At 33.2% G+C, this 27527-nt stretch overlaps 1 protein-coding gene across 4 annotated transcripts in view; it reads left to right on the top strand.

Moving 5' to 3' along the window:
• The window catches only part of LOC136034737 (zinc finger protein GLIS1-like), a 78157-nt gene that overhangs the window by 33755 nt on the left and 16875 nt on the right, over nt 1–27527 (top strand). For 3 of the 4 annotated variants that reach the window (XM_065716112.1, XM_065716110.1, XM_065716109.1), the window contains 2 exons: nt 22133–22677; nt 26200–26361. In XM_065716112.1, coding sequence (XP_065572184.1) covers nt 22183–22677; nt 26200–26361 — 657 coding nt within the window. In that variant the 5' untranslated portion in view covers nt 22133–22182. Of the gene's footprint in view, nt 1–18214; nt 18376–22132; nt 22678–26199; nt 26362–27527 lie in introns of those variants that run through there. The other variant, XM_065716111.1, reaches the window with a different exon arrangement.

Here is a 27527-nt window from a genome sequence, read left to right as displayed (position 1 = left end):
ACTACATTCTTCGCTGTCCAATTGTCGCTGCATATAAATAGATTGTCAGGTTTACCGACCCTCGAACATGCAACGTACAATTGTCAATGGAAAAAACAATCAGTATTAAGATCTATACCACATTTTTCTAATGATTGACCTTGAGCTTTGTTAATGGTGATTGCAAATGCTAATCGAATTGGGAATTGCAATCTTTTAAATTGAAAAGGCAGATCCGTTGGAATCTTGGGAATGCGAGGCATAAGAACAGCCTCACCCTCAAAAGGCCCTGTCAAGATTGTGGCCTCTATTAGGTTTTCCATTGTTTTTTTTACGGCAGGTCGAGTGCCATAGCAAAGCTTTGGTGGGTTTATATTTCTTAAAAGTATTATTGGTAGGCCTATTTTTAGTTGTAGCACGTGTGGTGGAAACCCTGAGAATAATATCTCGAGGTAAAAACTGATCACCGACCATAACGATGGCCACTTCGTCGATAGTTGGAGCATTGTATCTACGCACATGTTGGCCAGGAGGCGTTTTGTCAGCGGAAATAACAATTTTATGCGTATAAGTAGGCATCAAATCGATGGCTGTTTTGAACAGAAGTACTAAATTATTATTTTCGTGGAAAAGATGTTGTAATTGGGAAACGATTGTCCTTTCAATGTTGGGAGAAATTTCGCAACGTGCATTCAATTCAGAATTTCTATCACTGATGAAGTACAATTGTAAAAATTTATGATTCTCGCTTGAGAATGGTAGAAGAGACCCTGCTCTATGATAAATTTGCCCTTTTACTTTGAAAGTAGACATAAATTGATCTGGATTTTCAATTTGGGCTCCAAACGACGTCATTTGGAAACATGAGTTGTATTTTCTGATTCATTTATATTCCTTATGTCCCGGTGTCCCGGTCGTCATTTATATCCCCCTGTTTTATATCCCGCTTATTTTTCAGTTTTTTCCTTTTTTTAGTTTTTTTTTACTTTTTTAGTTCTTTTAGTTTTTACGTTTTTTAGTTTTTTTTAGTTTTTTAGATGAATTTTTTTTTTAGTTTTTTACCTTTTTTTCTTTTTAGTTTTTATTGGTTTTTACCTTTTTTTAGCTTTTTATCTTTTTTATTTTTTTTTTATTTTTATTTTTAATTTTATTAGTATTCTTTTTCTCTTCTATTTTTCATTTTTCCTTTTTTTTAGTTTTTTTAGTTTTTAGTTTTTTAAGTTTTTTCCTTTTTTTAGTTTCTTTAGTTTTTTTAGTTTTTCGGCTTTTTTATTTTTTTATTAGTTTTTAGTTTTTTTTGTAGTTTTTGCCTTTTTTTAGTTTTTTCAGTTTTTTTTAGTTTTTAGTTTTTTACCTTTTTTAGCCTAACCAGGATTTGAACCTGGGACCTTCATTCTCCGTTCTGACACCCTCTCTCACCGAGTGACTAATCCAGCATGTTCATTTTGGTGTTTTAAATGGTATATTATTAACCAAATTAATGTGTTTTACAATATACTAAGCATCGTCATAACAAAAATGACGGCAACTAATTTCATGACGTCAGCCGAAACATGACGTCACCTGATCCACAGATCCACAGACCCACAGACAGACAGACAACTTATCTATCTTCTTCTATATATATAAAAATAAGTTGTCTGTCTGTGGATGGATCAGGTGACGTCATGTTTGTTCGCATATGACGTCTGAATTATTTCACACTAATACAAAAGAAGAAAAAAACTAAAAAAGGTAAAAACTACAAAAAAAACTAAAAAGAAAAAAAAACTAAAAAAGCTAAAAAACTAAAAAAAACTGAAAAAAGGTAAAAATCTAATAACAAAAAAAAAACTGAAAAAAATAAAAAAAGGCAAAAACTACAAAAAAAATAAAAACTAATAAAAAAACTAAAAAAGCTAAAAAACTAAAAAAACTAAAAAAAATAAAAAAAGGTAAAAAACTAAAAAAAACTAAAAACTAAAAAAGAAAAAAACTAAAAAAAAAGGAAAAAACTGAAAAATAAAAGAGAAAAAGAAAACTAAAAAAATATGAATAAATATATATAAAAATAAGTTGTTTGTGGGTTATGTCTGTCTGTCTGTCTGTCGAGTGACGTCGTGTTTGTCCGCATATGACGTCTGAATTATTTCACACTAATACAAAAGAAGAAAAAAACTAAAAAAGGTAAAAACTACAAAAAAAACTAAAAAGAAAAAAACTAAAATAGCTAAAAAACTAAAAAAAACTAAAAAAAAGGTAAAAAACTAAAAACTAAAAAAAACTGAAAAAACTAAAAAAAGGCAAAAACTAAAAAAAACTAAAAACTAATAAAAAAACTAAAAAAGCTAAAAAACTAAAAAAACTAAAAAAACTAAAAAAAGGTAAAAAACAAAAAAAAACTAAAAACTAAAAAAGAAAAAACTAAAAAAAGGAAAAAACTGAAAAATAAGAGAAAAAGAAAACTAAAAAAATATTAATAAATAAAAGAGAAAAAGAAAACTAAAAAAATATGAATAAATATATATAAAAATAAGTTGTTTGTGGGTTATGTCTGTCTGTCTGTCTGTCGAGTGACGTCGTGTTTGTCCGCATATGACGTCTGAATTATTTCACACTAATACAAAAGAAGAAAAAAACTAAAAAAGGTAAAAACTACAAAAAAAACTAAAAAGAAAAAAAACTAAAAAAGCTAAAAAACTAAAAAAAACTAAAAAAAGGTAAAAAACTAAAAACTAAAAAAACTGAAAAAACTAAAAAAAAGGCAAAAACTAAAAAAAAATAAAAACTAATGAAAAACTAAAAAAGCTAAAAAACTAAAAAAACTAAAAAAAACTAAAAAAGGGTAAAAAACAAAAAAAAACTAAAAACTAAAAAAGAAAAAACTAAAAAAAAGGAAAAACTGAAAAATAAGAGAAAAAGAAAACTAAAAAAATATTAATAAATATAAAAAATATAAATATAAATATAATATAAATTAGCAATCAACAAAGCACCGAGACACAAATGACGACCGGGACACAGGGAGTATAAATGACGACCAGGACATAAGTAAAAAAAAAATAATAAAAAAACTAAAAAAATGGTAAAAACTACAAAAAAACTAAAAACTAATAAAAAAACTAAAAAATCTAAAAATCTAAATAAACTAAAAAAGAAAAAAAAGAAAAAAGGAAAAAAATAAAGGAGAAAAACAAAACTAAAAAACGAATGTATATACAGACCGGGACACCGGGATACAAATGACGACCGGGACACAGGGAATATAAATGACGACCGGGACACAGGGACGCAACTACAATGGGGACGCCGGGGGGCACAGGGGGATATAAATGACGACCGGGACACCGGGACACAAGGAATATAAATGACGCCCGGGACACTCAAAGAGAAATCACAGACTGGAACACCGGGACACAAATGACGACCGGGACACAGGGAATATAAATGACGACCGGGACACAGGGACATAACTACAAAGGGGACGCCGGGGTGCACAGGGGGATATATAAATGCCGATGGCGACTCAGGGAATGGTCGATTAGCAATCACCATCAACAAAGCTCAAGGGCAATCATTAGAATCATGAGGTATAGATCTGAATACGGATTGTTTTCCCATGGACCATTATATGTTGCATGTTCAAGAGTCGGTAAACCTGACAATCTATTTATATGCACAGACAATGGGACAGCAAAGAATGTTGTATATTCGCAAGTTTTACGTAGTTAAAAACATAGAGATATATATATATATATATATATATATATATATATATATATATATATATATATATATATATATATATATATATATATATATATATATATATCTCTATCTATATTCACAGGTGGGACATAGGGACACAACTACAATGGCGCGTAACTAATATGGCACGTAACGACTTACGCGCGCGGGGGGGCTTGGGGGGGGCGCGAAGCGCCCCCACCAACTAGGTGTTGGGGTGGCGCGAAGCGCCACCCCAACAGCTAGTTTTTATATATATAGATTTAAGAGTGTTCAATGTTACAAAATCAGTTTCTGGCTTCCTTTAGGCATAATGGAACCTTGCATTTGGTGCAGCTGAAGCAGCTTTTCATCATGCATACGGCCCTAACTTAAACTGTCTAGACCACGTCAGAAAATTAAAAACGATGTAACAGCCATGTGTTCCTAATAGATCAGTATTCAATAGAATTGTTGGATTCTAGGACGCTCTCGGGGAAAATAGATATGGAATACGGGATTCATAGCTTATTGATTCAAAACTGTTCAGATAACTCTCCGTGCGGGAAACAGCCTATTTCGTAGAATTTATTTCACGGAACATAAGACTAGGAGGGATTTGTTGGCACAGGTGGTTAAGGCACCGTTCCACTTGGGAAACCTCTGGTCTTACATTCGATTCCTACAGCGGACGAATCCTTTGTTGTCATCAGATTATAAATGTTCTCCTGAGGATAATCACCTTGAAGAAAAAAATATCTAGAAGAAAAAAGAAATCTTGAAGAAAAAAACACCTTGAAAGAAAAAAACCTCTTGAACAAAAAAGAAAACGTGTTGAAGAAAAAAAGATCTCTTAAAGTATTACATAACATCCCACGTATGCGCCATCCTCAGTTACAATCGGGGGTTCCCCACTTGACTAACGGGGTCTGAGCTCTAGCACAAGTCACGCGAGATTACGTCATACTCAATTACAAGCACCTCCCTATAGTGTTACATAGCTCACATGTGCGCGCAATAACGTCTTGAGGAAGTCGGCGTTAAGCTTCTTCGTGATTAATGCGAAGAAGAAAAATAGCAGCTATGGGTCTCCCAGAATACTCAATCCCGTAACTACTTTCAATTACGGACTCTACAGGACTCTCAATTTTGATATCGGAGATGGAATCCGGTACATAAGAAGGATTTGGGAGAGGGGGTGAGGCCAAATAATAAAAATAAATTGATCATTGGGGGACACCCCAAGGCCTCTCCCCCCTGCGTACGTACCTGTGTTACATCCTATAGTATAATTTCGTATAAATTGTTTGTATCTATGAAAGGAATTAACGTGCCAGATTTTTATCGACATCTGAAACCATAACTGACTTGGCCTAACGAAATGAATAACGAAATTAATGAACAATTAATTAAAGGAAAAACGAAAATAGCAAACTATATAGATAATTAAAACTCAAAACAAAAATCACGTTATTTAGAGAGTTGGAGACAAAAAGACAAGACAGCTTGGCCTCCTCGACTCGTAGATAATAGATATACCAAGAATTTAGAAATAATATCCAATTCGAAAAATAAAAGATCAGAAAGCACTTTTAGCAATATTTGTAATCCAGGGGAACATTTCAACCTTGTAAGGTTCCCGCATGTAACATCCACCTAGATATGAAGTAAATTACGGTTGGAATAGCATTAAATTCTTGTTTAACTGAAGCGGAAACAAAATGTTGCTACCTCTTACATGCAAAAACACTTTTTCTTTTGTTTAAGGCTCATTTTTACAAATTTATTTCCTTTTCTTTTATCTCTATAGTTTGATTGTAAGAGGGGTTTTGTGTCCCAAACTTATTCACTCTGATGTCGTTCGAACGTTTATTTTCCGTCCATATTTAAGCAAATCGAATAAGTACTATATTTATTGTTAATTTAAAAAATAAGTATTATTCAAAAGAATTGAAGACAGGGGAACATGTTGGCCATTGAATAGCTATTTTATCAACAGTTTCACTAGCTCCGTGCTGGAAAAATTAGCAGACGAAAATTCGTCAACTTAGTTAAAATTACTAAAGTATGTTGTTAGTCACTTTTCCTGTGTTTTTTTTATGGATTTTATCTGCCAGTGAACGACTACCACGTTCATTAATGATTTTATAAGCACATTCTACCGCGTGGATTAAAGAATAGACAGAAATTTGAAATTTGATATGTTTAACCGAGATCTAAAGACCATAAAATTCATTCAAAACTCTGTTGTGCTTGATAATATTCCAACGGAAAGATGTGAACAGGTGCAACTACACAAATTTGGTGTCTAGAAACGCAAAACAGATTCATTCCAGTGACACTTATTTTCTGTGGCGCCTTAAGCAGTATTTTAAACTACAAAAGTTGCGAGTCTTACGGATATCAATGAGCAGCATAGAAAATGACCTGTAAAGCCATGAGGGAGTACTTATACCAAAACTGTAACCTCAAGCCATTCAGAGACATTACAGATAAACTATTTTAATGACCCACATAGTTTCTTTTGATTTATCTCATGAACTGGATATAAATAAATGCTAATTCCCCTGGGGGCTTTTAGCGTAAAGACGATTAATTGGATTTGAGCTGTAATATGTTTAGCTAATTTACATATTAGTTTAAAAAACGAAATTTTTCTTACGGAAGTAAAGAGACACTGACACTTAAAATGAGCAAAAATTATTGCTTCATAAATTAAGCAAGATACCTATACAAAACTAGCTCAAGTAAACCGACCCGTGAAATTTACGAATATCAAAAAATTCTAAAAAACTAGGGCTTTGCTGAAAGCACAAAACAGACCACCCAAAACACAAGATGTTTTCTTAGGAGCAGAAAATACCATAAGTAGCCTGGAGAAAATAAAAACTAATTTATAAGACACTAAATAGTCGTTCATCGGTTATGGTATCGTTAACTGTTAGCACGCAATTATAATTCCCTAAAAAACTCGAACCAGCTGAATTTTCAATAAAATACTAATTTTTACAAAATTTTACAGGTATTAGAAAATATTACAATTCAGTATATTTGAGCTGGTGTTGTTGAAATATCTTGTGTAATCTGTAACCTATTAACTGAGTTTGTTGCATGCAAAAGTGCTTGTATCAATTTTTTGGTACTAAGTTAGTAACTACAACACTCAGAATTTATCAATTTTATGTCATTTTAAGACATGTAAGAACAAGTTGAAAAAGATTTCCAAGTAAAAAAAATTAAAGTTAAAAAAATAATTTTTTTAAGGGGGCAAAAAGTTGAGGGGTAATTGGACCACTTGGAGGTTGGGACATGGATGACCATAAGTCCCCTCTAAAAGACGTGTTGATATAAGCGCTCATTACCATGAATATGATGATACAAGTGGTTACACTATGTCTATGTTATATATGCTGTCATTTAAAGTTCAATACTATATATTAAATTCTACTAGTCCAATTTGAAATCAAAGGAAACGGTTTGCTATATCTTGTTAATCATGTTCAGATAGGTATTTGAAAATGATATGCCCGCTGGATTATGCCAATGAATTATTAAAACCTATTTTCTCTGTTACAAAATTGGGTTGGGGTTGTCAAAGCCTACTCTATAGGGTTTAGACTCTGAAAAGTTTGAGTGAATATCTTAGAATTTCCATTTGAAGAGTGCAAACTGAAGAGTTTGCACTCTTCAGTGCAAAATTTTTTGCGCAAAACGGCAGAAAGTGTGTTGGCTTCAGTTCTTTTGTTACTTAAAAAGGATATAGATACTGCAGTTTCCTTTCAAATGAGCCCTCTATCAACATTCTGAGACCAGCAGTTCAGTGCGATCACCCTCAGAATAAAAATTAAAAAAAAAAAATAAAAAAAGACACACAACAGTGCTTCCTATCTCAAAAAGTGATTATATTGTTTTTCACGGTGGGGGATTTTAATTCTCCTACATTGGGTTCCAACTATGATGATTCTATTTTGAAGGGTTTCAGAACCTGTTCCAAAGTTCATATAAATGGATTTTCGGAATAAACTTTTATTGTTCAGGTTAATCGAACAAGCAATATCTCACTACATGTTTTTTTACCGGCAGATTTACCGGCATTATTTGAAAAACGATCAAAAATTAAATTTAAAAAACAAGTTTTTCAATGGAAATTAAAGAGCAACATTATAACTCAAATCTAAAACAGAAATTATTCCTTACATGAAGGGGTTTGCCCTCTCCTCGACACCTTGTTCTTTACGCCTCTATATGGTAGCGTGATACTTTAAGAAGGAGTTCTGAAGACAAATTTGGGAAAGGTAGTAGCTTTTAATCAAGCTATTAATACCTTTCTGCGATCCTACGATAACCTGATAGCCTTATAAAAAGTTAAAAAATTAAACCCTTGTTTGACTTTTTCTCACAATTGTTTAAGAAAAACTACTCAAATATAAGGCCCATTGAATTTAAATGAGAAATATGTTAAAAAGGACTTTCGGACTTTACCGTAAAGAGCGAGGGTTGGAGAACGGACAGTCCCTCTCATATCTGGCATAATTTCTGTTCGTTTTAAGCTTTTATGTTGCTCCTTACTATCAGTTAAAAAATTTGCTTTTTTTAAATTTAATTCTCCATTTAAATTTGGAAAAACACCCATTAAGTCATGCAGTTTCAACCTTCAAGGGTTTCTAATTTCAAGTTGAAGTAACAAGTTACAGTGATAAAACCTATTTTCTCTGCTATAAAATTGGGTTGGGGTTCGTAAAAACCTACTCTATAGTGTTTTAGACTATGAAAATTGATTTGCCATTTCCATTTAGAATTTACATTTTCTGGCATTTTGACCTTCTTCGGTGCAAACTGTTTTTTTTTTTTTTTTTTTTTTTTTTTTTTTTTTTTTTGGGCAAAACAGTAGAAAACACAACTTTGTTGTGGCTACAGTTCTTTTGTTACATAAAAAGGATATACATATTGCAGTTTTCTTTCAAATGAGCCCTCTACCAACATTTTAAGACCAGCGGTTCAATACGATAACCCTTGGAATAAAAAAAGAATAAAAAAAGATACACAATAGTGCTTCCCATCCAAAAGAGTGATTTTCTTGTTTTTCACGGGGGGGGGGGGACTGTAATTCTTTTACATAGGGTGTCAACCATAATGATTTCCTTTTTTAAGGGTTTCAAAACGTGTATCGAAATTCTCATAAATTTATTTATGACTTTTATTGTTAAGTTTAATTGTTTTATTTATTTGTTCATCCAATAGCTTGTAAGCTGTAAGCTAAGCTAAAAGCTTATTGTCATGTTAAGTTTTATTGTTTATTGTTATAAACTTTTATTGTTAATGTTAATCGAAGTATCAATAGCTCACTATATGTGTTTTATTTTTTTTATTTTTTTTACCGACAGATTTACAGGCATTATTTGAAAAACGATCAGAAATTGAATCAAAAAACAGTTTTTCAACTGAAAGTAAAGAGCAACATTACAACTCAAATCTCAAACACAAATTCTGTACACGAATACGTTGCCCAGCCCTCCTCAATACCTTGTTCTTTACGCTAAGGTTTGAATGTTTGTCCCTATTTTTTAAGAACAACTCATGAAACACAAGGGACGTATAATTAAAATAGGAGGCTCTTTTCAAAAGTGCTAAAAAGTTTAGCGTGAAGAGCAAGGTATTGAGGAGAGAGGGCAGCCCAGAAATATACAGAATAGTGTCTGCCGTTTTGAGTTTTAATGTTGCTCCTTACTTTCAGTCGAAAAAACCACACCATCAGATTCAGCACATCAGAGAACCCTACTGTAGAAGTTTCAAGCTTTTATCTACAAAAATGTGGAATTTTTTAATTTTTGCCAGAAGACAGATGCGTGTTTTTTTTTTTTTCTTTCTTTTTTCCCGGGGGTGATTTATCGACCCATTGGTCCAAGAATTTCGCGAGAGGGCTCGTTCTAATGGAAATTAAAAGTTCTAGTGCCCTAAGTTCTAGTTCTAATTTAGTTTTAATTATTCATGGTGGTGAGAAAAATCAAAACATGTGTTAATTTAAAAACGTTTAGAAATTAGATAAAAAAAAGCAAGTTTTTTAACTGCAAGTAAGGAGCGACATTAAAACTTAAAACTCTTTGTCACAGTTCTGTTTTTTAAAACAATAAAAACTTTAAGCGTAAAGAGCGGGACGTTGAGGAGGCGACAACCTCTTTCACATACGGAATAATTTCTGTTCGTTTTACGTTTTAATGTCGCCCCTTACTTGCAGTTAAAAAAAAAACTTATTTTTTTTATTTAATCTAACAAAAATCGGTTATAACTGCTGAATTAATGTCTTCCTAAAATAATGCGCGACTTCTACGCTGAACTTTAATTAGAATTTCAACATTTTCTGCAGCAAAGACTCATTTTTATATCCTGGTTGGTTTAAGTTTGTAAATAACTAATGTAAAAGTACAGTCTTAACTTATCATTTTTCCTACTAAAGTCATTGGTCTAAAGGGTCCTTATTCTTTATGGTATTAAACAACCAAAATCCCAGTTCTGGCTTCTCCCCAGAAATTTTGCAATGTGTTACTTATGACAAGAATGGTCAGCTTAAAATAACCACCACCCCAACCTTAGAATTTCCTTCGTATGTGCTTCCTGATATGGATATTTGATTTTTGTCTTCCCATTAGGAGGCCTGCTTGTTTCAATCTAAAGAAACCTACTAAGGTCTTACTGCTGTTAACAAAAAGTGATTTTTAACCAGATCAGAAAGCTACGTGCTTAATTCTCGAGTGTTTTCGCTATTGCCAAACTTATTTGTCCTTCGACCAGTTATGTAAGGAGTTTGATGACAATGGCATCAATATTACCATCGAATGTCACTACTGCTAGCAGATGAAATAATAGCCTAAATTCTTTTATAACTGATAAGCATTGATGACCCCTGGACGCTGAGCTCCACATCTTCTCCCATGTACAATTATTATTATAATCAGTCAATCCGTCTTTTTTATTCATTGTTTAATTATTTATTAGTTTGAAAGAGGTTTTGTGCAATATTCCCAACCGTAAATGCACAGTTAAAATGTATCGAAAACAGCACTTCTTACATAGGTATTTCACCGCTGAAATTTTAGTATTCACCCATAGAATCTTGTTAAGGTAGTAACCTGATTTTATTGTAAATATTAATTAATACCAGCACTAAACGTGGAAATATTCTGATAAAAGAGTAAATAACAATTGTTCCCCATTGTCTGTTACACCACTCATTGTCATTTGGTATTAATTAGTTTATATTTACCCTTAGCTTTTATACATCCAAATCACAAGTCACTCCTCAGATTTCAGAATTGCAATCCCTTCATCATCTAGCAGAGTATGCCTGACTTCAGCCGTAATTAGATGATTGATTCAAATGTAAATTGGGTAGCATCTGTATGATATCATATTTTCCAGTTGTTCAATTTCATCATCTTTGCTAGTTTTCTTAGCAAGGTGCGTGATGTCTTCCAGAATAAACTTTGTAAACTGTCATCACCTAAATTTTCGCGAATTTCATGTGATGCACCTGTCATGATTTATTCTTAAGTTTGAAATAAATCAGGGTTTTCAGTCTTTGCAAAGAATTTTTCCAAGGGAGGAAGGAGTATCTCTGTAAAATCATTTTTAGAGGGAGAGGGGTGATGGTTAAGTTTGAAAGAAGTTTTGGCAAAGAATATTTGGCAAAGAATTTTTTCCAAGGGAGGAAGGATGAACTCTGCAAAATAATTTTCAGAGGGAGAGGGTGATGGTTAAGTTTGGAAGAAGTTTTTTCTTACTGAAAAAGTAGTATATTTTACCGAATATTACCGCGTCTCAAATCTATATACATTTGATCTTCTGGCGGAGGACAACTGCCTGGTCTAGGCCTTGCTGAAAGTTTTCATAGCTGAAGTAATATAAACGTAAATTTGTATTCTGCTTCTTCATTGCCACCAGAAGCTGTTTATGTGATTTTATTGGGTGGGACTTTTTCTGGTATAGAAAGAAGTGCTTAAATCCTATTCACACACGATTTTCATTTATGTCGTACATTAAATGTATTTTTAAAGTTTGGAGGTTTGCCCTGGTATCATTCCCTCCCTACACCCACTATAATTTTTTGCTGGTCGCATTAAATTGTGGCATTGCGTCTATTTTTCAGAAGCTATATTCTAGCTCATATCCGTAATTTGTAATATAATCGAGTTGATTAAACTGTCAAAAAAAAAAAATCTGCAACAAGTATGATACCCACAATGAAGGAGAGACAAGGAAATTATTACCTTTGGGAAACAAGAAAATTAGCAATTTAACATTTTGTATAGACCTACCCCAAAATATAGCTGTCCCTCCCATTTGAAAGAATTTATGGGCATCCATGCACCCGTACAGGATAAATGGGCGATTTTCCTTCGAAACCCTTCAAGACTCCCAACCCTTTCCTCGCAACAATTTTTAAGATAACGCGCGCAAAGTAAGTAGCCTGAGAGCCTTTTTGTAAACAGCAGTATTTCTGATTGTCGGAATCGATGACTATAAGCGTAGTGCAACCGCACATCTAAACTTTAATTAAATAGTGTTATAGCTTCAGTGATTTCTTCTAATTACTTCTTTAGCTGGGAGAAAAGTCCAATCTAAGTAGGTTAAAACTTGAACCCTCAAAAAAAGACATCTAAAAAAAGATGAGCATAGTTTTTTTGTAGCTTTATTCTCATGGGACAGGTTTGTTAAATTCGTATCTTCTCTCATCCTTTTTTTTGAAGATATACTGTTCATAAATTTGACCGTCAAATGAAGAACAGTATTTTCCGGTTAAGAAGCCTAAAAAGATCTAGAATTTTACTCCTTCATTCGTGTGCTTGCATGATAGAAGAATTTATCTGGGCAAAAAAGTATTCTAATAAAAAAAAAAGAAAAAAAAGTGTGTGCCGAAGTGGAAGTTATTACTAATTTTAGTAATTGGATTTTTTATTACGTGTTTTTTTTCTTTAAACATTTCTGGCGAACGAAAGAAAAGTGAGTAGTATGAATGATATCATGAGAATAGTGAGATACATGAGAATAATAAAATCATGAGAATGGTTACAGGAGAATAACTCGCAGAAAATCTATCCTAATTACGTGAAACATGCTCTGTTTCGATTTACTGAAGTGACATGAGTCCGTACCATACGTATTTACCATTGGGGCACGGGGTCTATGAAGAAAATAATGTAGTAGCACCGTCTACTCCGTAAGTCCTTATTAAGTGATACACCTTGAAAAGACAGATCAAACAGTATTTATTGTTTCGGTAGAGTAAAAAAAAATATCGTGGAAATTAAGAGACAACATTTGAATTATCATCTCAGCATGATTAATATTAAAAAACAGAAAATAATTACTTAATTTTCGCTTATATTTAATTTTTTTTTATTCCTCAGTTATGATGCTCTTTAGAGGTTCTGAACTAATAACCATAAAATACTTGTCTCAAAACACTAATAAGTTATAACTGTATGCTTGACTTCATAAGCTCAAATGATCGAAGTTAAACAATTGAACTTGAATATTCCTCTTCTTTACTTTAGTTAACTGACAAATATATTAGGTCTGGTAAGAAAGTAAGAATCCCTCTACAAACTGCGTTGCATTAAAACGACATAATAACCTTTCAATCCCGTCCGCATCTTCATCATTGTAGCTAAAATCATTTAATTTTATTTAGGCTAAAGAGTACTTTGACCTTGAATAGGTGGATTGGGATGTTTAGTCCCACTCATTTTCACCTAATAGCTCATGAACTTTTTAGTATTAAAAGTTCATTCACTAAAAAAAACAAGAAAAATAACACACACACAAACAAAGTCAATCGATGACACGCCAAAAGCGTTGCTTGCAAGATTTTGCTACTAGCAAGAAAATAATAACAACAAGAATTATCAGGTATAAAGAGTTGGAGAGTGAAATAAAACAAGTTGGCACCGAGAAATAGATACATAAGTAAAATAGAAACAATGAAACTATGTAATATCTTGATCCCAAAGCAATAATAACCCTAAGAAAATAATAAGAGTAATTTAATATCCACAACCTGGTTGTGGGCATTGAAAATAGTGTGAGATCTGGTTTTATAGTATCTTGGCCTTTCTGTATGGAACTTACTTCCTGTGAATGTTAGGGCGGCTGAGCACCTCCCACAGTGAAGAAAAGAGATTAAAATTTGGTTTTTAGTTGTTTTTTGGGGGGAAGTGAGTGGGTTATATGGCTGGAGAGAGGAGCGGGTTGAAGGGACGGGGTTGGATGGAGTTGTATTTGGATGGTGGCTGTTACCCTGGGGATATTTGAAAGAAGGTGATTGTCTTTTTTCTTTTCTTATTATTATTTTAATTAGTCTAGGATGTTTCTATGAATATCTATGTAGGTTTTTTCATATTATTATATTATTAATTTAGGATACTTTTAGGAATGTTTATGTAGTTAATCGCTAAGTGTTAGCAAAATTTAATTTTTCCCTAGCGCAGTGATTTATATCTGTAATAGTTTATATTTTGTTTATTACGTTAAACAAAATTAAAGTAAAAAAAGAGTTAATACAGAGAACAAACAACTCAATAATGAAATAAAAATATGTTTCAAATGTATTAGGCAATTATAAATTTTATTTCCATTCCATTTCAAGCTGCTTCGAAAGTACGCATACCTAGTAAACCCACACATAACTCCGAATCAGTTTGATTAATGTTCAATCCAAAGCTTAGCCCATCTACACTATTAGTTTTAGGCCTCATAATCTGGGACAGGTATACCATAGGAGTGTAAAAATATAAAATGAAAGGAATCTAATGTCAGGTGTCAGAAAATCTGGGGGCGGCGGCTGCTCCCCTGCCCAGGCATAGAATCGCCATTACCCCTTTACATATAACTAAAAGAGCAGCCCTACTTGAAACTAGATGATAAACCTCAATATCTCCTCTTGTTCGAGTAACATTATAATCTAGTTCGAGACCCATTACGACATTTGTGCGTAAGAACCCAGTGTATAAATATCACACAATCCATCTACACGCATTGTGTTAAAATTATTATATACTGACATCATATAATCCCCATTTTCTATCACATAAAATGATCTAATATCATTATTTTGTAGGATACGTATTGAGCGAAGTATCGAAGGGAAAGTACCAAGCCATACAGACGAACAGTACTAAATATTCGGATGTATAAGAGGAAAATGCAATGGCTATAAAATAATTCCAAGTGTTTACCCCCCCCCCCGAAAAATAGCCTCCCTCCGTGGCTGGTTGGTCTCCAATCACTTTCAAATTATAAAAAATAGAGTATAACTCTCAATTTCTGATCGAATGAGCATCCTTCGGAGTTTCTACGACCACGAAGTGGAAGTGGAGATGAAGGAGGGGCAGTCCCCCTCTTATACGGAATACATTCTGCTAATCTTAGATTAATGCTTCTCTTTACTTTCATAATAACAGCGTAGACCATAAATATTCCCAGAGATCAAGAGGATAAATTTCACATTTTGATGCAAAGAGAATTGAGATGTTTTGGTATTGACGGCTCTTGGATATAGAGCCAAAGTTTTTTCAATATCTAAACAAATTCTGCTGTCTTTGGTAAATTTCCTGTTGTTTTACAATTTCAAGCATTTGCATATAAGGACTTTAGACCTCTACAATGGATTTCTCTGACTGTTTTGCAGTTAGGGAGGGAAGGGGATGCCTCAAAGGGTACATTCTAATGCCAAAACATCCCAACTCTCATTGAACATTTAGACAAATATATAATTAGTTTTAAGGGAGAGACAAGGGGAGGGTAGAGAATTGATGTATAAGATCCTGTATAAGATGTATATTGATCCTAAGGCCGTATCCAAGACTTTTTTTTCTTGGGGGGAGTTACAGAAAATTCAAAAACGTATCAAAAATGTAAAACTGATTTTAGTCCCTCTTGACATATAGGAATATTTCTGGTCTACGCTGTTATTATGAAAGTAAATAGTAATGGTAAATCCCAAAACGAGCAGAATTTATTCCATATAGGAAGGGGACTGCCCTTGCCTCATCCCAACCTCCACCTTATGTTTACAGATACTTCGGAGGGTGCTTATTACATTAGAAATTGAGAGTTCTAGTTCTTTTTTTACAAGACGAAAGTGATTAAAGATGAACCTGTCGCTGGGGGGATATTTTCTTGGGGAGAGGGTATTTTCCAAAGGGTATTTTTCATGGGTGGGGGGTATTTTAAGGGGAGTATTTTTACGGGTGGGTATTTTCTAGGGGGAGTATTTTGCAGGGAGGGGGTAAACGTCGATTCTCCCATAAAATATATGAAGAAAAAACGAGCTTTAATTTGTGAATAATCGAAAAATTACGCAAATATTTTACTAATACCTTTTATATGGTACTTAAATGATAAACTTTCCTCAATGCTGGTTCCACGATACTTAACAGACCTCGGCCGCTTCCCTTCTGTGAAAGTATTTCTGCATTTTTACTTACATCATATATGAAAGTATAATACTTTCTTGTGTGAAAGTATTAAACACCTTTGTAAAGTGAACGTACTTTTAGCTTCAGATTTCTTTAACTGTTACTTTTAACATCTGTTGCATTTCCCAACATTAAGTTTTTATCTACATCAGGACTGAGAGAAAAAACTTAATTTCTAAGTTGTTATTTAAAATGAAGCAGCATAAACACTACAACTATAATTTCCAGAGTGAATATAAAAGTTGGATGTTACATTAGAACTATCGTTGAAAGGCAGTTCAAAACCTTTTAGGTTTATGGGTATCACCATATAGTTTCCGTTGAAGACTTAAGCACTAAAAAACTTAATGGGAATTGGTCAAAGCTAATGTTCATTTAACGATTACAAGTGTTTTTATATATAAAAAAAATTCAAGAAATATGAAGCGAGAGGGATAAAAAAAAAAATTTATTGTCTGGGTGATTTTCTGACTCCTTGTTGGGCAAAAACTAAGACGTTCGAAGGCTCCAAATCTGGGCTAGAGTTCGCTAGTGAAGCTCTGACATTATAAATTGAATGAAAAAAACAATTTCGAAACAAACTTGGTAATTATGAAACAGTTCAAAATAAAAAAGTAGTTTAAACCATTATTTAAAAAAAATAATAATTAAAAGGCAATTCTGATTAAAAGGCAAGTTTCTTGTTTGATAAAGTCAAGTCAAGTCAATGAATAACAAAAAAATGATTTAAATAACTACAATGCACCTATTTAAAAGAGGACGTTCATAGGATCTTCTCTTCCTCCTTTGCTTGACAGGAAAAACACCAAAGGTTGAACGCTCCAGTTCTTGTTCAGAATTTACCGACTGACAAATTAAAAAAAAATGATTTTAATGACATGAGTGAAACAATAAAACCAGCAAAGAAACGCATGTTTGAATTCAGCATATCCATACAAGCAACTGTATGTACTTTCTTGGAAAGATAGATCCCAGTGCAAAGCCAATGTGTGCTGACTAAACTATGTCATAAACTCAAATAATTTTCGGATTAAACAGGTTCTAACAAGACCGCAACCACAGGGATTTCAATGAAAGGAAACTGCTCGTATGTAGGATTATACCTCGAAGATTGAATTGATAAGAGGCTGTCATAGGGGCATTTCCTTATTCAACGCCATTAGTCATACCACACCTCTTTCAAATCTGGGTCACTCAGGGAATAATCATTACACTTATAACACACAATAATAAGCCATAGATATCTGGGCTGATGTTTAATTTTTGTAATGCACTTTTTTATACTGATTGCAAATGTGAAGAATGCGTTGCTCTCTCACGCAAGATTTTCTAGATATCAACAAAACATTTTTTTCAATCCATTTCCTTGGGTTTGCGGGGTGGAACATCATAGAGAGATGTAAGGTTATTATTAGTATTTTTTTAATCACGTTCACCTCCAAAACAAAGAAACCTGGCTACTATGTACGATCACCAATTGGAACTGACTTCCTTTCCTAATAGTTTAATTTTTAATATAAAATTATGCGATCACTTTGCTTTGCGTTTCCATGGAAATAAATTTCCATTTGATATTAATAGCTGAGCTTGGAAATTTTTAAAGGTTCAAGTTTGTTTTTCTCACACAATAGTATGTCTCCTCTAGGTTTATTTTTTTGCCGTTCTTTTGAGGGAGAAACATATCCCTACTATAATAAGGCTGTAAGCCTCTATCCATGTTTCAAAGAAGATATAATAAAACTGATCATTTTTTAAGATATTTATTTTCTTTGAAACAGTCTAATGTCAAACTAACAGTTCAATAAAAAAATTTAATAAACATTCATTCGAGCTGTTAAAGATTTAGCGCTTTGTCGGCTAATCGAAAACATAAGATGTAAAAATCCTTCAACTCGTCACCAAACAGAAAGAGTAGAAAACAGATGTTGCAGAATACCTTGACAGAATCGCCCCATTCATTAAAATTATTATGACAGCACATTGGAAATCTGATCTTCACAATACACTTGCTTTTTTTGAAAATCATTCATATTTCCACCAATCACAAACCGATCTCTAGAAAGGCAAAGAATGATTGGTTGGTCGTTTCTAATTGATATCAGGTATGTACAGATCAAGTCTTTATCTATTTCGGTTATCATTTCATTGTTTTTCAAGCAATTGGATTAACAGGTTGATTGATTTGATCTACTTATTTCTATTCAAGCTGAAGCTTAAGGTATTTCGAGCCATTTGTGTATTTGGTAGAAAGCTCTAGTTTCTAACAACATAGTTCTTGAAAATTATTCGGTGGGAGGAGGTCTTGAAGAAAATTGCCGATTTAGAGTCTCTAAAGAAAACTTTCAGAATTGAGAAAAAAATTACTTTAAGCCCAGGTAAACCCCAACCCCCCATTGCTCTTCCTGGCTGAAGGGCCAAGAATAAGAGAGATCAGCACCACCGGTAGGGACTGTAAAGTCTAATGCCGTATCCTTTACCTTTTTTACAGGGTAAATATGGAGTTTTTCCATTATTTAGTTAGGTAGAAGATGAAAACACCACTCGATGCGTCTTTTTTCTACTCTATAGAATATATTGATCGCTCCCTTCGAAACCTTTATTTCAAGCCCTTAAAAGGGTCTCTTAAAATGTACTTTGTTCCTTATTGGAAAATGGTTACCAAAAATTCTGAAAACTACTTTAAAACAATGTGGAGTTGTTAAACATTGTGGATTGTGAATGTGGATTGTTGTTAAAACAACAAGTGGATCACTTCGATTTAACCCTCCCCCAATTATCGAGGATAAATAGGCACTCCACTCTATGTATTTACTCTATATTTTTCAACACTGCGATTATTTTTCTTTATTTGACGGCGAACAATAATCAATCGGCGTTAAGAAAAGAGTTGAACTATTCTAACACCTAGTTTGGATATTTATAATGGGGCAGTATATTGATCCATCAGGGGGGATGGGGGTTATCATAAGATAAGTGATAAACTTTTAGAAATGAGATAATTAAGCATTTTTTAGAAGTTTTAAAGTAGTTCTCGGATTTTTTGGTAGCCATTTTCTACTGACAAATAATAATGAACAAGGTTCCACTTAAAGCCCTACAAGGGTTCAAAATAAAATTACGAAGGAAGAGATTAGTATACTTGGAAAGAGCAAAAACGCACAGAGTGCTGTGCCTACTTTCCAACTTGCTAAGTACTGTAATAAACTTTAGCCAATTAAAACAGACACAAAAAAGTTTAAGCCCACTTTCTACGGCTATAATGAGAGAAAGTTTGAGATGGCTAGCACGCGTTCTGCGGAGGAAGGGTAGCATGATTGCCCTTGTCGACTAACTGTCAAGGGCTAAACAAAAAGCAGGTCGTATCCAAATGGGGTTGGAGGATGGTGTAAGAAAATATTTAAGGGGAATGAAAACTTCCTAAGAGAATGTAAAGAGGGAGGTTTTGAATGGATTGGGATGTAGAAGGAGCATGTATAGCTGTATTGGTCTCAGGGGGCTTGGTGCAGCAGTAAGCTGCTAGTAGTAGTAGTAGTAGTAGTAGACAAATTAACTAGCCAATGATGAATATTTCTGATTGAAGTAATTTCGTACGTCACATACTTATTAGGTTTGTACAAGGAAAAATTTTGATTCGCTTACACAGAAAGCCATATACAGAAAAAAAAAACCGACGGCCCCAACTTAACAACGAGCATTATTAAACAAATTGGTGGTTTCTTATATGTATATTTCGCATGGTTCATTTTGAACCAAAGGTACGAGCAGGTTTTTTTCAATTTCAAGTTGTTTCTAAGGACCTAAAGACAGCCAAACCTAAAAGAGCAGGAGAATACATCAAATTAAACATATTTCTCACGACAAAGTAGTTATAAATGTGTATATGCAGGCATCTACATATCCCATTTAGTCCAATATGAGCTACACCCTTTCAGTATTTTTACTCAGTGAATTACTTACTTTTTCATTTCTTTAAGCGTAAATAATCCAACTAATTCCATTGGAACATAAATGACTAACAATTTTATTTACGGCACATATTGAACTGACAACTGCTGTAAAGTCTGATATTCTTGACATAACTTATGGTAACCAAATGTAAGTAAGGGGCGAGTCGGCCCAATCAGACAGTTCGTGGTAACGAACTGTAAGTAAGGAGCAATCCGGATCCAATAGTACCATACTCTAAGAAACAGAATCTTGCTAACAATGCATAAATCAAAAGAATCGGATTTTGATACTTAATCAAAATGTACAAAATTCGTCAAGTTTAATGTTACCCAATAAAAGTTAACAGCTTGAAAAAATTTGTCCTATTTTCGAAAAGGGGGGGGGAACCCCAAAACCACCAAGTGATCTTACTGAAAATCACACCATCACGTTCGTCATATCAGTTAATCCAACTGAAGAGGTTTCAAGCTCCTATATACAAAAATGTAGAATTTTTCTTTTTTTTCAGAAGAAAGATCACGATTGCGTGTTTATTTGTTGTTTTTCCCAGAGGTGGTCGTATCAAACCAGATCTTAGAGGATCGGGAGAGGGCTCAATTGATCGAAAATAAAAAGTTCTAGTGCCCTTTTTAAGTGAAAAAAATATTGGAGGGTACCTAGCCCCCCTCCCACGCCCTTTTTTCCCCAAAGTCACCTGATCAAAATTTTGAGAGAGCAATCTTGTTCAGGATAGACGAAAGATCTAGTAACTATGTTTTAAGAGATAACTTGACCCCCCACAATCTCCATGGAAGGGCTGCAAGCTATGAACTTTGCCCATTGGTTCCGTATAGCATTGGTTATTGGGAAGTATACAGATATTTTTGGGGTTGACTTTTTCTGGTGGGGGATTACGTAGGAGAATCTTTCCAAGGAATACTTTTCCTTGGATGAAGGGAATTTTCCATGGAAAGGGAACCAGATTTTCCGGCATAATTTTAAAAACTGTCAAGAATTAAATAAAAAAAACAATTTCTTTCAACTGAAAGTAAAAAGCAATATTAACACTTAAAACAAGCAGAAATTATTTCGTATATGAAAAGGTTGCTCCCTCCTCAATACATCGCTCTTTCCGCTGAAGTTTTTTTTAGAACTTTTCAAAAAACTTATTATTTTAATAGTTATTCTTAAGTAATTGGAACAAAAAGTTGAAGTATAGCGTAAAAAGCAAGATATTGGGGAGGGGAAAACCCCTTCATATAAATAATAATTCCTGTTCGTTTTTGTTCGTTTAAGTCAGTTAAAAAAACGATTTGTTCTTAATGCACCCGAAATTCAAAAAAACGAAATTTGGATAACAATAGATAAGTCAAAACAAGTTATTTTTTATGCTGGTTCCGAATATTTAGAATGCATTAAGTTTAATGTTACCCATCAAAAGCTACGAGCCTGAGAAAGTTTGGCTAATTTTAGAAATAGGAGGCAACACCCCTAAAAAATCAATCAGTCTAAATGGAAATAATTGAAACGAATTAAGTAGGTAAGTACAAGGTACTTCCATAGGAATTTTTTCAGGGAAGGACTCGTCAAAACTTAAGAAATAAGGATCAAATAATAAGGGATTATAGAAAGAAATAACAAACAACATAATTAATAGATATCACCCCCCACAAACACACACAAACGTGCCTGTCTTATACAGTTGTTGCGAAAAAGTAATGTTTATTCAAGCCTTTCAAGCCAATTTATCGTTATTTTCTACTTCTGTGCTTCAAGCATGACGTTAAAAAATGTCATTCACAAACCTCGGCTTTTCTATCGATAAGGGTGACCACGGTTTGACTCTGTATGAAACTTCTCTTGACCTTAAAATGCATATCTTCAAGACAGCAAATCTTTGAGGTAGTGCTCCTGTAGCTCACAAGCTCATATCTCATCTCCAAGAAGACTTAATTATTTATTCCTTTCGAGAAAAATTTACAATGACAATAAGAAATTCAAATCGCTTAAACCGTCTAACTCTTGTATAATAGTTGTTTTTTTTTCAGTTGGCCAAATTAAATAGCTTTCTAAGGTGTTTCACAAGCTTTGCAGGACAATGTCACCACCTAGCGATGATCATCAGTATTACAATTTATGCAGTAATCAGCTACCTTGTGGCGGTCTTCCGCATTTCGAAGATTCAATGAAAACATTCATCCACTATGAAAAGGAAGATATTAAACCATTTTGTGAGAGTTTTGGACACAACTTTGCCCACAAGATGTGGAATCCAGATTCAAAAAATTTATGTCTTTATGACAGTAACAAAAATATGAGTTTGACTGACTTTGATACCGAGCTGCTTGCTGTCAACAATTCAAAATGTTCGAATAAAACTACTTCTTGCAATTGGATTGATTGCTATCAGATGTTTGAGGCAAATTCTTCACTGGTGCAGCATATTCAATCTGCTCATGTTGATAAAAGGAGATCTGAAGATTTTGTTTGTCTTTGGGTTGGATGTCACCGAAGAATGAAGCCTTTCAACGCCAGATACAAGCTACTGATGCACATGCGAGTTCACTCGGGTGAAAAACCCAACAAATGCCCTGTAAGTTGCTGGTTTATGAACATTCATTTCTCTTTTTGTATTTTTTAACCAACTAATGAGAAAAATAAACATAAATTTCTAAAGTTCCCTTATTAGAACCTAAATTGCATTGAGTTGCTGTTTAAACACTTAAATTATACAATTTACGTCTGTAAACTGTTTTAAGATAGGTAAATTGTCTAATGAAGCCAGCTTGCAAGCTAAACCAACTAAGCTAGTTTGCAAACATAAAAATCTGTAACCTGATTAAAGTTCTCGAAGATCGAAGTTTCGATATAGGAGCTACCTTTAGACAGTTTTGCCAAATAAAAAAAAAGAATCAAATAAAATAGCTGGAAATATTGCTTAAGAAATCGTAGAGTTTTCCCTTCTAATTTTTCATTTTTTAAAAACTTTCAGCAGTTAAATTTGGGTTGAATCCGTATTAGGCCCATATTGGGGCCGTCTTTTGGATCCCTCTAAAAATGATGTCGTGGCTAAATCACTGAGTTGTATTTTCAAGTCAGTTAGTTAAATTTGAAAGAAAACATAATGGGGTATTTTGAATAATATTCATCCTTAAAGTTTAACTCTGTCATAGTGTCAAAAGAGATATTATGACTGGATATTTTGACTCAGAAGCTGTGTCTGAGACCTGTGATTCTGACGCACAAATAGCTTTGCTAAAGTTCAGTTAGAGTGATTTAAAGTGTGTGTTATAGCTGGGTTACCATACGTTGTCTTAGTATTCTTTTGACAAACAACAGATTTATGGTCGGCTTTTGCGGCTAGATATGAACTGCGATTGAAAAATTGTTTGTCGGAATTGTTACCAAAACTAAGCGCAGTGTTTTATATTAAAAAGCACAAGAAAAATTTAATAGGACATATATAATATTAAACAAAATAAATTCTCTGAAGTGTCTGATATTTATTAAAACTTAGATAAAAAAAATGTGAACTGGAGATAGGTGTCGAAATTTATATTTTAATGAAGTAATGTGCATAAAAACTTGAAATTTTTCCATTTTGTTCAAATAATACTAAAAAGGGAAACGATTTTCAAGCTCCAAAAAACAGAAATAGCTGCTACTTTTCGAGTCACAAGAAAATCACTGTTTAGCATCTTTTCAGGTTTTCTCCTTTTTATAAAAAGAGGGGAGGCGATTCACCTACTAGAAAAAACTCGGACATAATTAACTTTGGTACTACATAAATAATCAAATATTCTTAAAAAAGGACTAACGTCATATCCCAAATGACAACGTTTTAGAAAGAAGAAGATAAATAGAAAAAGAAAGCCTCAAGGGAACACTCAACAAATAAAGAAGGTAAACAATTGTGTAACCCGCAAGTGCTACAAATATGCTTAAATGTCTTAACAGAAAAGTAAATAGACAATACTTGAGCTTTTCCCCAAAGATTACAGGAAAGTTATAGATCTGACCAAAGATAATTTAGTAAAAAGCCAAGAATCTATTTAAGGCGACAAAATGACGAAGAAACAACAATGGCATATTAAGAATTAATTTCAAATATGTTTTAGAAATGAACTTATTTGTTCTTAAAAAGAGCAGATAATAGAACTAAAATTGATCTAAAAAAGCTTTGTCTTTTTCTTTCTTTGTTTTGCCAGGTTTAAGTTTGCAGCGTTTTGTTAGGTAACATTTCCGGTCCATAATTGATCACATGAACAAGAGCTTTTCTGCGAAAGGAACTTAAGACTTTTTCTTTTTTTTCTTTTTTCTTGAAGGGTAGCTGGGATTTTACTCTCTACCGTTATAAGACTGCAGTAATTATTCTAAGAACAAACTGAAATAAGTTATACTTGAAGCAAGAAATCAATCTTGTATTTTTCTTGTTGATAAGCATTTTTTGAGATGATTGTTTTTAGCATTCGCAAGCACAAGGTTTCAAAATACAAACCATGTCAATCCATATTTGTAACTGTAATGAATTATTTGTAATGAATTATCTAATGAAAAATATATATGTTGGTTTAAAGTATATACCTATGCAACGGCTCTAGGTGTTTACCCCCTCCCCGGCGTTTACTCTCGCAGGAGAAAAAAGATCATTCCCACTAAAAATAAATACATTTTTGACAAAACAGGGTTTTCCTTAGTTTGGAATGAAGGTAGAGGACCAATGTATATAAATGCAAATTTGGAGAATGAGATTAAGATAGTACTAGAGAGTCAAATGATCCAAAAATGGAGTGAGGAGATAAAAAAAATCATCTCATCTGAGGAGATAAATAAACACTAAATTTTTATAAAGATGTTAGGGTGGTTTATAGGCAGCAATTCTACCTTAAGCTGAATTTACTAATTAGATATTTGACGTTGTGAATGCAGCTCAGGACTAACTGCCTGCCCATTAGTGCAAGACCTATAAAATATTCCAAAGACAGATGTTCCAATGGACAGATAAACCTGCCCGCTTTGCAGAGTTAGGGAAGGGATATTTTGAATAAATGAGTTGATGCTTCATCAAAGAAACATATCCACACACGATTCTTAATGAAATGATGATAAGATGATTTATTTGTTTATTTTTTTAAGAGTGTAGAATGTCTGTGTAAATTGGCAATTCAAAAATAAATGCAAATTTTATTGCCCATGTTCCTTGTTCTTGTTTGTAGTAAAAATAAAGCAAAACCAATTGTGTACACACTGAAACACTTATCTCATATGCTCAAAGAATTTTGAAAACTTTTCAATCAAAAATTCATAAATTTTAGATACCAAATACTCAGGAGGCATAATTTATTGAATTTGTTCATACTTTTAAGTCTTGATAGTTTCGTTGCTCATGTCGGATTTAAATTTATGGGTATTTTCTATTTCTGTGGTAAGCGATTCAATTATTAATGCTACCGTATATGTTTCAGATCAAAACTTAACTCAAATTATAGAGACAGTAAAATTATTTAAGAGGTAACAAAAATGAAAAACATTTTAGGAAAGGAAGAATAAGAGTCTTAACCTGCTATTATGTCTTGGACGTAAATCATGTAAAAAGGGATTTTAAGGTGAAAACTGTTAACAGTAATGACCAGTATGATAAATTGATGGATAAAAATAAAAGGTATAAACGTAAGATTGTATGTATTTTCTTAGTAGGATTGCAATGCTGCTCTCTTATAGATAAACAGTACGATAAAGACTTCATTTTAATTATTATGTTTTCTTTCAAATTTAACTAACTGACTTGATAATACAACTCAGTGATTTAGCCACGACATCATTTTTATAGGGATCCAAAAGACAGCCCCAATATGAGAAAAAGCCTTTTTATATACAATACATAATAAAAAGTTGCTTTTTATAGTTAAATTTTCCCATTCCAATCTAAAAGATATATTGTTATCAAAATACAACCTCATATGAGACATTATAAGACAGTCTTGCCTTGACAAACAGATAGCTCAAACGAATATACAGAATAACTGACAGACTAAAGAGTAAGCACGGATTTTAGTCTATTCATCTATTTTGTTCCTATTTATCACATATTGAATGCGTACTCAATTAATTTTAGGTAATGGAGTGTCCTAAGGCTTTTTCGCGCTTGGAGAACCTAAAAATTCATCTGAGGTCACACACTGGTGAAAAACCTTACGCTTGTCAATTTCAAGGATGCCAGAAGACCTTTTCGAATAGCTCGGATCGAGCGAAGCATCAGCGCACACACATTGACACAGTAAGTGAATTTCTAATGTTGACTAGCGTTTATTTGTGACTAACGGCTAAGTGGCTGATAAGCCGTGTAACTCAGATGAATGTTGATCTCATATATATAGGTTGGAATTAATTTTTGGTTGATTCCAAAAAGCGGTCTGCAGTGTAAAATATTATACATATAAAAAGAAACAAAAGAGTTAATTGGTCTGCATATAGTATTATTTTGCCTCTAATATTTTCCTTATACTATAATAAATTTATTAAATTCAAACACCTTGTTGATACTTGGGATCTACAGAAGCTATACAATGCATCCCTATAAACTTTAATGATTATGAGCAAGGCCATATCCAGGGAGGGGATTCAGGGTTTCAACTCCCCCTGAATTTTTTGTCAACTCGTAAAAACGTAACAAAAATACATATAAGCAAACGTCAGATATTTTTACAGTTTTTTGTACACCCCCCCCCCGAACAAAATCTCGATACATCCTTTCTTATAAGAAAAACTTCCACTTTTTGTAGCCATTTAGTCATAACTTTTGCACTACCAATAGTTTATGCATACTGCCCGTTTCTTGATACTGTTTCGCTGTTTTCTTGTGTTTTTTTTTTACTATTTCATTGTATCGTCTGATTTTCGAAGGGAAAAACTAACTGGAGTTTTGAATTTAACCATAAGTGGAGGCATTATTTGAACTTGTTAAAATTATTATTCAGGAGTGGCTAACAAGCAACTAGTCAATATCACCAGCATGTTTCAGGGTTGGTACATTCAACATGCACAAGCATGTACTAATATCAACACAGATCACCATCTACGCGAAGATAGTCAACAGCAGGCTTCAATACACACTGACTTGATGCAGATTCAAAGTATGACCTGTTCCAATGCTCATTGAATCCCGATCTGACGACCGTTGTTATTTCTAAAGTCCCATCAGAATTAGATAATCCTGCCAAGCGTCGCGAAATAATAGACTCTATTCCAGGTCATGAATGTATTCACAGCATTAAGCCCTCTGGCGATAAGCTAGTGGTACGAATTGACAAGATTGCTGCAAGGAACTTTTGCAATGCCGTTCCAAATGTAATGAGAGATTGTGACGTCAAAGTAAAAGAAACGAAATATATTGGAATAATTAAAGGTATACCGACCAATTTTGATGAGGAAATATTAATTGAT

The sequence above is a fragment of the Artemia franciscana genome, chromosome 13 (assembly GCF_032884065.1).
Source record: "Artemia franciscana chromosome 13, ASM3288406v1, whole genome shotgun sequence".
NCBI lineage: Eukaryota > Metazoa > Arthropoda > Branchiopoda > Anostraca > Artemiidae > Artemia > Artemia franciscana.
Note: the sequence above shows the minus strand (reverse complement) of the source record. Positions and strands in the feature narration are given on the sequence as shown.